The sequence below is a fragment of the Pleurodeles waltl genome, chromosome 6 (genome assembly GCF_031143425.1).
Source record: "Pleurodeles waltl isolate 20211129_DDA chromosome 6, aPleWal1.hap1.20221129, whole genome shotgun sequence".
Classification (NCBI taxonomy): domain Eukaryota; kingdom Metazoa; phylum Chordata; class Amphibia; order Caudata; family Salamandridae; genus Pleurodeles; species Pleurodeles waltl.
The window spans coordinates 1,074,795,096-1,074,808,266 of NC_090445.1; the positions used below are offsets into that span (position 1 = coordinate 1,074,795,096).

General features: G+C 42.4%; 1 protein-coding gene across 1 annotated transcript in view; it reads right to left on the reverse strand.

Moving 5' to 3' along the window:
• Positions 1 to 13,171, reverse strand: part of LOC138300562 (chloride channel protein ClC-Kb-like) — a 198,584-nt gene that overhangs the window by 63,172 nt on the left and 122,241 nt on the right. Inside the window, exons 12-13 of the mRNA XM_069240102.1 lie at positions 10,359 to 10,532; positions 5,176 to 5,245 (exon numbers count right to left, since the gene is read on the reverse strand). Of these exons, the coding sequence (XP_069096203.1) occupies positions 5,176 to 5,245; positions 10,359 to 10,532 (244 nt within the window). The remainder of the gene's footprint in view (positions 1 to 5,175; positions 5,246 to 10,358; positions 10,533 to 13,171) is intronic.

Here is a 13,171-nt window from a genome sequence, read left to right on the forward strand (position 1 = left end):
AAAAAATATATGAGGGATATGAGGGGTGAGGAAAGGAAACTGAGGAAGAAAAAGATACAGAGAACAGGGAGAAAAAAGGGCTGAATCAGGTTAAAGGAAGGCTGAAAGAGCTAAGGAGAGACAGAGAAATGAAAGAAGAGTCAGAAGCAAAGCGACAAAAAGTGAATGTAAAAACACAGCAATATCTTTGAGATAAAGTATCTTTAAATACGCTGCAACAGTTTATTAAAAAGGCTGCAATACATTAGAATGAGAGTAAACATTTCAAAGAAGCTACATTACAGCAATATAGCGGTTTGAGTCCCGATGCTAGAATGGATTGGTTCGTTATTCTAGGGGGGGGGGGGGGGGGGGGGGGCAGAGTCTTTCTATTTACTGACCTGACAGACGGCAATGAAAAGAGAGTGTAGTTAGAATAGCATCTCCCCACCCCCTTCCTACGCATCTAAACTATCTAGAGGACTTTAGTTAAACAGGTTGTTAGGCCTGCACGAGGGCATGACATGTTTAGCACAACTGTGCAGTTCAGTTAGGACAGAGAATGGTGCATAAACTATGATCCTATATTATAGCATCCAGCTCCCTAAAACGTGTGTTTTCTTCCATTGCTGTGGGATTTATTAGCAGGCAGGACTCATAGTGTTATCAGTAGGACATGTTCTTGTGATGACCTCTGCCCTTGTTTCTAGTCATAGTCAGACAGAGCAGATCATAGCTTCTCATTCCCTTCATCCCTGACAGAGCTGAAGGTTGGCTGCCGCTTTATGGCAGGCTGCCCTTCCTGCTGGTGCGGGGTCTGGACGCTAAAAATAAAACGATAACAAGCCTCTAAAACTATGTTCCTCTTGTATCTTAAAATAAAAGACAAAGTCAGTTGAAATGATAAACACGAGCGTCTAAAAGAGGGAAAAAAGAGAATAAGAAAAAACCCATAACATTCTATTTGTTCACGAACTAATTGGTATCATAGACCACGTTTTTGAGGGAAACAATAACAAGCCTCTAAAACGTACAAAATTGTTGTTGCAAACAAAAAATAACAGCTGAAATCCAACAATGACGAAAAACAAGTTCAATAAATCTGGTATGGTGCTGGAAGTACATTGCTGTGGTGATGACAGACCGAAAACAAAGAGTTAAAAAAAGATTTTGTTTGTACCCAAAGGAACAGCAGAAAGTCAAAAATGAAAAACAAACCATTGTGTTTGTCCAAATGCGTTGCTAGTGTGATAGTCATGGAAGTTTGTACCTCTCATGGCTCCGAAAGTAAGCTAACTCACCAATAAAAAGAAGAGACTGACAAAGTGAAATAAATAACATGAATAGAAAGGACAAACGTAACAGGGACAGTCCTCAATTGAGGTTACAAAAATGCAAAAGGAGGGAGGAGGAAGCATTTGCATAAATCTAAACCAAGCATTTAGCAAAGATAGTAAAACAAACAAATTACAAATATGGACGGTACTTAAAGGCCATATTCTCAAAACAACATGTCTCGTGAGGCCTAAAACACTGCACTGGAAAATAAAGTATCCACAGCGGTTTCAAAAGGAAACTTCAGTGCAAAAAACATCCTTCTCAGGTCAGGGGTTTTAAATGATCAGCGCTTATCTGTTACCCTCATCAAATGCTTGTGTACTGTATGAGACAACAAGATTGCATGGACTGCCCACCCCCCAATGTGCATTGTCCTCCACCACCGCCTTCCTCCCACTGTCCATTCTCCCATACCCCCACCCTCCTCACTCATGTTGCTTGAACGCCCTCCCAACACCCCACCACACTATTGGTTTCTATTTACATGTTCCACAACTGTTGCATAGCAGCAGCTTTTTGGGTATTTTGTGTAACAAGATTAAGCAAAATGCCGGGAATTACATGAGATTAGGCCAGTATAAACTGAATTTGGCTGGGGGAAATAAAAACATTGCTGTTTGATAATCTCTCTGAAAGTCTTACCATGGGTGTGACTTGTGCATCTCACTTTGTCAAGGAAATGAAGAGGGGCAAAAGCTCTGCTTCACAGCCCTAGAAGAGGGACCAGTTTTGTGGCCACCTCAGATGCCACATCAGCTGCCATAACCGCATTCGCACTGCGAGGCCGCATGGACTATTTTAAAGCATCCCCAGTCGAAGAAGAAGTAGACCAACTCACAAGTAGTCTCCCAAAAACCTAAATGGAAAGGCAAAACTCAGACCCGGGAAAATCAGTTGCTGGGTCCTTAAATAGCGGCTGCCATGACATGCTGGTCATCTTAAGACCTTCACTGCTTCTCTGTTGTGATACAGAGGTATGGAAGAGACTCTCTACCATGTCCAGGAGTTTAAGGTTATGATACCGCTCATCTAAAGATATTTCATCATTTACATTTTTGTTTTGGGTTTACACCGGCCACCATGTGTTCTATAACAATTCTTAAGTAATTTTTTTAATGTTAGGTCTCGGTCTAATTGTCATTAGGCATTAGACACTATTTAGTTAAAAATAAACTTTCAGTGAATTAAAGACTGACCTACACTTTGGTCACAAAAAGAATAGCAGAAAGGAATTTCTACTTGAAGTTAAATACAAATTGGCTGCAGCCCCACTAGTCCATCCAGGGATTATAACTTTACTATGTGGGTGTATTCTACTAGCAGGCAGGCCTTCCCCTCCTTTTCCACCACCTCTGCTGTGCTATGAGTTCTGATCCAGAATTCTAGAGAAACTTCAGGAAACCACAGAAGTGTGCCAACATATTTTGTGAAGCCTGTAGCATGGAATATTGAAGGTCCTTCTCTTCAGGTGTGAACTCAGCAGGAGCTCGCAAAGTCCTCTTCTCATAACCACTTCAGCCCTCATGTGAATGAAAACACTGTCTAATCTCAACAGACAAATGCTTTTGCCTAAAATGTCAGCGCTGACCGAAAGTGTGATCAGTGAGCCTTTGGCAGGCAATTGGATCGGAGACTACTTGTTTAAACCTAAATCACAGCTTTTAAATATGAATAGCTCATGGTTGCCAAAAAATAAAATACTGCAAAATTTCTGCAAAAATCACAATAGTGTGCTGCAAAATTTACATTTTTGTGGCAAAACATTTCTAAATCAATGCTGCAAAATCCTGGGAGGTGGGGCGGTCTGATTAAATGTCAACGATATCTGTGTAATGACCAAGAAGATTAATTCTGGAATCAGTTGTCAATCTGGTGTATGTTTAAGGGTAACTTCAACAAATTAACTATACATAAGGATGGAAGAGATTCTTTGGATTATTTATGGCTTGATGTTAGACAAACATAAGTTTGAGTATATAATAGGAAGTGCAGGCTTTTAGCCCATCAAGGAGTGCCTTGAGGACTTGCTTCAGTTTGGAAGAAAGCCATTCTTTGAAAGTTTAACCTGTCAAACAGCTGCTTAGGGGGTCACCCACAAAATGTGGGATATTCAGGGGTGTTTTAATTTGTTAAAAGGGTCTAGATATACTTCGCTGAAGATCCCGACAGGGGTTGAGACAAGGCAATACATAGTCCACTAGTTCCCTATATGAAGCATGTAGTGAGTTGACTCATGATCAGTAAGTTACCAACCAGATCTGGTAGATATGAAATTAGGAAGAAAGACGTAAATGAGAATATGGATGTCATTTGTTTGTGAATCCTAAGGGATTGGTAGACCCACAGAGATTCCTGGTTGTACTCTAAGTCTGTGGTGTGATTTGTTCCTTCATTGTCAAGCCAAAGATTTCAATTCCCAGGAAACATGATCTTCAGGGGAAGGGTTTGAGTTGGTAAAGTTACTATATGAATCCATCCACAGACATGCTATTGTATCCCTGCTTCTTACTTATTACTGCTGAGAACAGTGAAGTGTCAGCACTGAAGATACACAGTGTGGCTAGGTAGTCAAACTTATCAGTTACACCGGTGGTGTAGGTGCATGTAATCCTCTTGGCAAAGATGGCTACAATGCAACTCCTTTATAGGTTTCTCTTGTTTTAACAATGTTTGTGAAGCATTGGCAGAGTAGCTCATCCTGAGAGAAATGCTCAAAAAGTAGGTTGATTGGGTCAAGGACCTCACCAGTATGCTTTATTTGTCAAGAAGGTACTGCTTGCCTACGTGGTTAAGCTTTGGGGTGGAGGGCTTCAAATCAGTCTAGGTTGTGTTAAGTGGCCACTCAGAAGTTAAGTCATGTCTTCGCTCAGACCATCATTCACAAGTGGGCAAGCATTTGGTGACTGTTTGAATACATGGCAGGGCCCTGTGAGTGTGAGTTGGCCATGGTTTATGGGTGCACACCATTCCAGGCATAGCCAATCAGATTTATACCCTTTACTGCATACCTACTCCCAGGAGGAGCTCCCTGGTACTCATAGACGTATAACAAAACACTCTTAAGAAATATCCTGTTCCTCTGGTTGTTACCTTTAAAGTGGAAAAGGACTTTGGCATTTCCAATGTTTGTCATCCACAAACAAATAGCAGGTTGGTGGAGAGGCTTGTAAATTAAAAACATTCTGCATTGTTCAGGAAGGGGTAACATTTCTATTTTAGGAAGGTTGGCACAGTTAATGGGTCGCACCAATGGGAAAGGCTGTGGAGAAAAAGTCAAACAGTCATTCTTTGAGAACCGTGGTGCCTCTCTGTACTATCCCAAAACACTTGGCATGATGCGTCCCTGACAACAGTCCTCAGCACTAGACCCCTGTAGTAATTCCTGGTATCTCCACCCTCTAGGATTTACCAATACCCGACCAGCAGTAAATATGGGGAGTTGGAGTTGCTGGGGATCCCCTTTGATATGAGGAATTACTGGGTGAATCGGTAAGTCCGATCTCAAATTTTCATTTTCCCCACTATTTCACTTGAAGGCTCCCCCTGCTTTTAGGAGGTGTAGTTTCTGGGCGCAAGACATGAAATCTGTCAAGTTATTACACATCTCATAACCCAAATGAGGTTAGTAACTCCTGTTACCATCACCATCTCACTTAAAAGTTAACTTTAAATAAAGAACAATGTGTGTTATGTGATTGCTAAATGTTTCCTCCTGGACTACTACAGTGCCTTGGAAAGTGCTCAACGCTGATTTGAAGGTTTACAAAACTAGTATGACCCTTCTTCAACGCCAAATAAGTAAAACAAATATTTTAGTGACCATGGGATCAGTAATGGCAACGAACAGGAGGTACTCACCATAGATGAACACTGGCATGAAATAGCCGGCTGGCATGGGCATCGTCGTAGCCAATGTAAACATCCAGAACTGACAGAGAAAGGAAGAAGATGAGCCAAATTATATGACTGGTGCAATGTTTTTTTTTGTTTAATAATGCTTTATTGAATAAGTTAGCATACATTAGTGCATAAGATATATACATTGAACTAAAAAAAACAAAGATAATTGCATCTATAAAAACTATTTATATACGCAACCGGAATATAATATTGCACTATAAAATACTAGCATTTTTGTTTAACCATCGTGTTCCATTAAGTAATCCCTCTGCAAAACTCTGAATCAGGCCACAGGCCTATCAGACTCCATGTCTCTTGGTCACATATTGGGGAGCACAGCTCCGGAGACAAGGAACTCACTCAACGTCTAACCTTATTTGCCTTGTGGGCCTTGCTTGCCATTTTTCAAGCCCACTGTGGGGTTTTCCTATTAGAATTTTCCTCACAATCGTCTATGTCCTTCTTTTGAGCACTTAAGTTTTTATGTAAAGTATGCTAACAGGAGCAGTGTTTCACTTTAAAAATAAGGGGTGCATAGGGTTGAATGACCAAAGCTATGAAAGACGATAGGCTACAACAAATGAGTACTAGGCTTCCAGGCTGTCGGAGCTGCACCAGGCTGAGGAAGAAGAGCGCCCCAACTGACATCATGATGTTGAGCTCCAGAATAAGGTGTCATTCACCTAGGTCACCCCCTCAACTAAAGGAAGCATCAGAGATATAGCAATATAAGCAGGCAGCCAACCCCTCAAAGTCGATATCGACCCATCACGTGCAAACACTTCCTTAAATTTAACCCATCAATGTATTTATCTACCAATCATGTGCAGTCACTTAATTCTAGTAATTTCCTTAAACGTAACCCCTCAAACACAGTATCTGTATACCACAAAGCCTCACTGCCTTACTGCCATTTCCTTAAACTTACCCTCTCAGCAGCACTTACCAATCACAGAGCCTAGAAACATGCCTATGTATCCCCTATTTAAAAGAAAAGTCCCACAGCTGACCCTGCCAACCTGTTTAACTATCACCGGTAATCGCTGCTGCCGTTCCCCATCAACATTATAGAGAAAATTGTGAACAAGCAATTGTATCAATGCTTAGAGACCACCCACATATCGAACTCCTCACACCCAGGTTTTACCACAGCCCACAGCAAAGAAACCACTCTTTTGTCAGTCATGACGCCCTCAGGCCCAGCCCGGATGAACGAAATTCCTGCACTTATATTATTAGATCTTCCCACAGCTTTTGATATGGTCTAGAATGTAGTGCGGATTGAAAGGCTTTTCAACTTCAGTTTTCACACACAGGCCTGTATGACTAACAGACTTCCTAGAGGATAGACCTCAAGAGGTTTTCATGCCCTTTCTTACATCTAAATCTGTCAGCAATACAGGTGGAGTGCCACAGGGATGGTGTCTGAGCCCCACCCTCTTTGTTATCTGCGTGGCCCCTCTGGCAAAGGTTGTCAGGTCTTTGGGCCTGGAGATTGTTGTCATAAGCTGATGTCACCCAATTAGTGATATCAACTGAACAAAACCTGAAGTAACAAGAGCCTGGGTTTGTGATTGCCTGCTTGCTGTGCCATCTTGGATGAAGCAGGACTATCTTCAACTTAATGGGGCAGGGGGGCTGAATTCTTTTTATTTGTCAGAACTACTTAGATCGGGTTGTAAGACTAGTGGCTAATGGAATTGGGCACTCTGCCCTGCCCAAAAAATGCTGTACAGAATCTTGGTATTCTGGCAAATGAAAAGCATAAGTAGCGAGTCAAGTTACTCCTATTTATGGTACTTGCTTTGGAATTTTTCACTTGTTTAAAAGGTCTTCTCCCGGCTCCCCCTAAACTGTAGGAAGACCAGTATTCAGGCCCCCGTAACCAGCTGCCTTGACCATGGTAATGCTCCTCTGGTTGTGGCAAATGAGTCTCTTTTGTCGTGCCTGCAGGTGGCCCAAAACACAGCTGCCCGCTTGGTCTGCCATTTTTCATCAGTCACCTTGACATGTCCTGTTCTGAGATCCCTTCACTAGCTTTCTGCCAGGAAAGGTTGTATTTGTAAGCTTCTTTGCCACACCCGTCGAGCCTTTTAGGGTGAAGGTCCAGTCTAAGTTCGGACAAGAATCAGATTTTACCAGCCAGTCAGGAAACGTAGATGACCTGACACTGCACTACCCCTTTGCCCGTCACATACAGACTATTCAAAATGGAGGACACTCTTTTCCTTCCTTTGCACCTTACCACTAGAATAAATTTCATATTCGTTCCTGTCACAGTTTTTCTGTCTTCAAAAAGATGTTAAAATGTGGCTATTTTAGCCATCCGTTCCCTTATATAATTTGCCTGCTACTCGCCTTTCCCTGTCTTAGGTTATAGCGCTGGGCTACTCCTTTTGGAATGAGCTGTTTGCACTATAATAAATGTTGATAACATAACATAACATAGCATAACGTGCAGTCACTTTCTTAAACTTAACCTTTCAAAGACAGTATACACCAATCATATGCAGCCACTTTCTTAACCATAACCCCATAAAGACAGTATATACCGTTCACATGGTAATAGAACAATCACGCTTACTAGTTTGTGATCAACCACATTCAGATGTCCACCGAATAGCCCCGTGAGGCCATGAAAATAGCAGAGTGTGTGCAGTAAAACATATACAAGACAAATAACACAACCAAATACAGAGTAACATAACTGTACAGCCTGAAACTTCACAGTCAAGTCCCTGGGCTTCTGTCCAGGTTGAAACCAGTCTATAATCAAAATGAAATGTGAACAGCGCTCACTGACCAACCGCACGGGCAGTGACCTCTAGATTGCAGTGCGCAGCTATGCTCTGCCACTCACTAGCCATGAAACACTCTCTCTTCCAAAACGCAAAAACATTCCTCCCACATTAAGGACCCTGACCTCTGAGCTTAGAGTAACCAGCAATCCTTCAACCTTGACCACGCTCCCGTGGCGGTCAAAGTCTGAGCTGAGAACATGTACAAATGCTTGTCCTATTTAAATTGCTGTCCACCATTTTCAAAACAAGTCTTCTCGGCCTCACAGCTGCTTGGCAGTGACAAAACGATTTAATAACAGAGGAAGCTGAGAGGTGTGAAGCACGTTCCAGCTCCCAATGCCCAGGAGATATAATATTCAAGCCTAGATGGGACCGTTTCTTTACTTAAATCAAATCCACCTCTCTGATCAACTACAACAGGCTATGCTTCTGGAAGGAGCTGAATCTCAACAGACCCTGATCTAGGACAGGATGATAGCCGTGGACTCGGGCTCTTACTTCATACATGTGACCGCCCTCTGTCTCCCGGTACTACACTGTTACTATAGTTCTGGTTTCCTGGCTTTTTTTCAGTTTTTACAAAGTCTTTTCAGGCGTATGCGCTTTAAACTGACCCAACCTCATTGAATATGGGCTGTGCTAGATAGAAGTTTGCACAAGTGATTAAACGCAGTTCTGAAATTGGACCAACAAAGTGACGCCTCAACAGGTGCTTAGCCAAACAAAAACCAGTTTCTCAGTGGGATTTCTGCCACCGCCCATAACATATTCGTGTCAATACCTCCGTTTGCGATTGTAAAGTCACCTTCTGTGTCCAAAGCATGAATTTATAATCATAAACATATTTGCTCACAGGCAATATTCCAGCAGTGCAATCTCATATTACGTTTCTCCAAGTTTGCTCCAAAGGGCTAAAGTGCTCCAAGGTTCATCTTGTGGGCACTGCATGCCGAGGATCCCCCAGAAAGCACCCCCAAAGACAGAGTTGCTGAGTACTCACAAACTCTTTAATGGATCATTTGGATCAAGGATATGTTCAAAGATTTAGTCCTGCCAAGTAAATCCCCTTTCAGGAAGCAAAATAGAAAAGTAACACCTGGCAAAACTTGGTGGGATTTGGGGAGAGGGGTTTGAGGAGAGGGGTTTCTCCAAAAAGAAAAACATTTTCTCCATGACAAAACAAAAAGTACTCGCTGGAATCTGCGACTCGCGTAGCTTCTAGGGAGCACCATTACAAGCAGGAGTTTCACCTTGGTTTAGATAGACTTGTGCCTTGTCCAATAATGACAGTTGTAAGGGTGAACTCCACAAAATACTGGGCTCCTAATGGATGAAACTCCTCTAGGGGGCCTCTAAAATTGAAATAACACGTCTATCATAAATATAACACTAGTGTGAGTATGCAGATGTTATGTGTATATTGCAATTAGTCTGTTTCTCCCTCCGTATTTAACAAAGAAGGGAAATGGAAGATTGGAGATAGTGTGGTGCACGTGCTTTGATTAAGTGTGGAGGCAGTTAATAAATTCAAGTTTCAGTTGTAGATCTGTCAGCTAAACCCCTCGACCTCATCTCCTCTCCAGCAAGCAGTGCTTAATTTGAGCTGGTAGTTGTAAGCGCCACTGGCACTGATTTCTGAGGACCGGCACTTATTGTATCTCAACAGACTCAGATACAGTGCAAGAGAGAGAAAAACACATAATTTGGAAAGAAGGAGTAATACGAAAACGGAAAAACAGTTTAACAAAGAAAGCAGAGATGAAAAAGAACTTGTAAAAGTAAGATAAGGAACAAGGAGTATCTTATGGTAAATTAAAGAGGCATGCGGTACAATCAAGACTATGCTGCCTTGGTGTGGGGCACCCCTGACCTTCATTAGCGCCTATCGTGGGCTTCTAACCAAAACCTTGGAACCCGGTACTTATCTTTTACGAATTAGGCACTCACTAAAAGTATTGGGTAGATTTACTAAGAGATGCAAATCTTAGCAACACATATTTGTGGATTACCCGTAGAGCATGTGCTGTTTGGCCTTCCTCATTCCCCGCAGGCTGGCTTTGAAAGCTCACCGGATAAGTGGCTGACCATTCAAAACCAATACTGACCTTTCAGATCAATTGGCTTCATATCCCTACATGCGAGTTGACCTTTAATTGTAGTAGAGTGAGAGTGAGGCAGACAGAAAGAGAGAGAGAGAGAGCGAGACAGAGAGAGAGGGTATGTGGTCTCCTGAAAGCAACCTCCTCTAAAGCACTTCAAGTTTGCAAATGCCTTCCAGGTGCAGGGTTTGAAAGAGGCAGCCTCACAGTGCAAAAGGCCAAGTGGGTGGAAGGACAATACCTTCATCACCAGGAAGAATGCGAGTGTGCCAAAGGTAGTGAAGGTCGGGTCCCACCACTCCAACCACAGGTTCTTCGGGTCCACTGTGTCATGAGCGTCCAGAGTCACATTCTGTGCAAGAACGGCCCAGGTGCGGTTATCAAGGAGGGAGTTCAGGAGCTCCTTCATGGTCAGCTGAAGAACAGAAGTAGAAAAAAAGGTTTACTTGTGAGATATCATATTTCTTTGATTAAAGCAGCACACAATACGCTTGAATCATTTTTTCACTGAAAGACCAAACAATAAGTATTTGTAAAACGTGAACTCTTTCTCTCAATTCTAGTGAAGCACTTGTCCCTTAACTCCACTCTTCCCTTTCATCAACTCATCCAAATTTTGTTCCACTGTACAAATTACATTCCTACATGCCCTAGATTACTGGCATACACAGTACATACATGATAAAGACTATTAGCATATCCTGACACTTAGGTTATATACCATCCAGCCAAGTAACATGTAGGATATTAAACCCATAAGTATCCTGGTCAGTGCTTACTGTGTTGTAGAAAAATAAGTGCCAGAACCCTTTTCAGGAGGCTGTTGCAGCTTGCATAACTCAGTGCTCCCGTCAGTGTTGCCAAAGATAGTACCAACACAATTACTAAAAATCTAACTCCTACAACTGTGGCAGTTCAGACTATGCCATGCCCGGAAAGCTATAAGAATGTCTGAGGTGACAGGTCATTTTTAAATTAGATTGAATTGACGAACAACTTTTGTTGTACTCATCTCTAAAGTAGACAGACAGCGCCACCATGTGGCAGACTGTCATAAGTGCCGAAATTGGCATTTAAGTGCAGGTGCCGAGCACCTGAAACCACCGGCTCAAACTAAGCACTGATCCGGGTGCTCAACCCTCTAGCACTCCAGAAGATAAAAGTTGTCAGCCTTCTCTTAACCTAGCCAAGCACATCGATGCTTGTAAGCTCACATGGAAGAAATATTCCACTACTTGCACCCCGTAGCTTGGAGCAATGTACCACCCACAGTACTTCTCTTTTTTCTGGGACCTCCAGTCAACCTGTACCAAGAGAACTGAGCAACATGCAGGATAGTATGTTTTGATTTTCACCTTACCGTGTGGCAGCTTTAGTGGACTGCCCTAAAATTCAGATTGAGGGTGTGGCGCTTTGTTCATTTGGAGACCACAAGCCAATGAAGCCTAAGAAGTGTGGGGTTATGTCATCTTGCCATAAGTGTTAAAGCTGTTGCAGACGGTTCAAAATCTTATGTGGTACTTTGTCAAAGCATGTACTGCAATAATCAAGCCTCCATCACAATACGGTCCCACAACATGGTTTTCTTATGGTAAAAATTACCTGAACTTTTGGAGTAGACAAATATGATGGCAATGTCTTTGTTGATTTTACTGGCCCTCAAAACTAAGCTCTCCAAGTTTTTTCACCTCTCTCTCTCTATCTTGAGAGAGAGGCCGATGTTTGATTTCCATAGAAACCATATATGTGAGATTCCCTCATTTTTTGATGGTGGCTGAAGGCCCAGTGACATCAGCTCTGTCTGAGCAGCACTGAGCAAAAGGCACTTTTTCTGCCCCCAGGCCTGTGTCACCTCCACCAAGCAGTCTTAAGCTTTCAGTTTTGCTTAAAGTTTTAACTCAGCAGGAACTAGATGCAACTGGCATGGAAGAGAAATTCTACTCCCGAGTTTGAAGAGTTCGGATAGCCACTTCAAATGACTATTAAATAGCACGTGGATAGTGGCGAGCCTTGTAGAACTCCACATTCTGACTCCATTACATGCACCAATTCACTGTCTTCAACCACCGGTGATTTCCTTCAGGACAGGAATTACCTAACCCATTTAGGTGATATTGAGGACTCACCAGATATTTGCTGCAACTGGATCATTAAGATGCTGTGATCTAGGATATCAAATATGGCCGGGAGATAAAGCAACATCAATAGCACTGCTGCCCATCGTCCACAAGCATTAACAACTTCTCCAGCATATCCATCACTACAGTTTGTATACTACAGCTGGGTTTAAATACCATATGAAAGTCACCTATTAGATCATTAGCCTTCGTATGATGGGTGAGATGGTTTGATAACAACCGTTCCAAGGTTTTGGCGAGGAATGGGGTTCCTGTTGTTGGTCTAGAGATTGATGAGTCTGCTGGATTCTGGGTGTTTTCCTCCAATCGAGGAGTACTCCAGATGTGTTTCAGAGATCCCAGGAGCCTAGCTTCGCAGACTGAGGTGTTAATAAGCTCTGTAATCACATGGAAGTGCTCGGGATTCATTTAGATGGACTGGGATCAACTTGGCATTCACTTCTGCTCATACTATCTATAATGCATTTGATGAAATTAGATGTTCCCTTTGGCGAGAAAAACGCTAGCGGTACCAACTGAGCAACATCCCTGAGAGCCTGAGAGCTTGGCCTAACCTTAAACACATACTTTGTTCTACCCACAACTACTTTTGCTGATACAATCCAGCCACACATAAGATGAACCTTCTCCACAACAAAAGAACCCGACCAACAAGAAATGAGGTGTCTCCATGAGATGCGCTGGTCTCATTATTCAATCCGGCTGCAGTTATCGCCCTATGAATAGTGAAAAACATGTATGACGGTTTCCAAATTTCAAGACACGTGTGTAAGCATAATATGCCCGATTCTCAAAGCTTCTTGCAACCCTAACTTCAATGTTCATGATCAAATAGCATGCTCTACAAATGTATGTAATTCATAAATGGGGAAGTTGCACTTGTAAATCAATTACAGATGTGTAATAATACCCAATT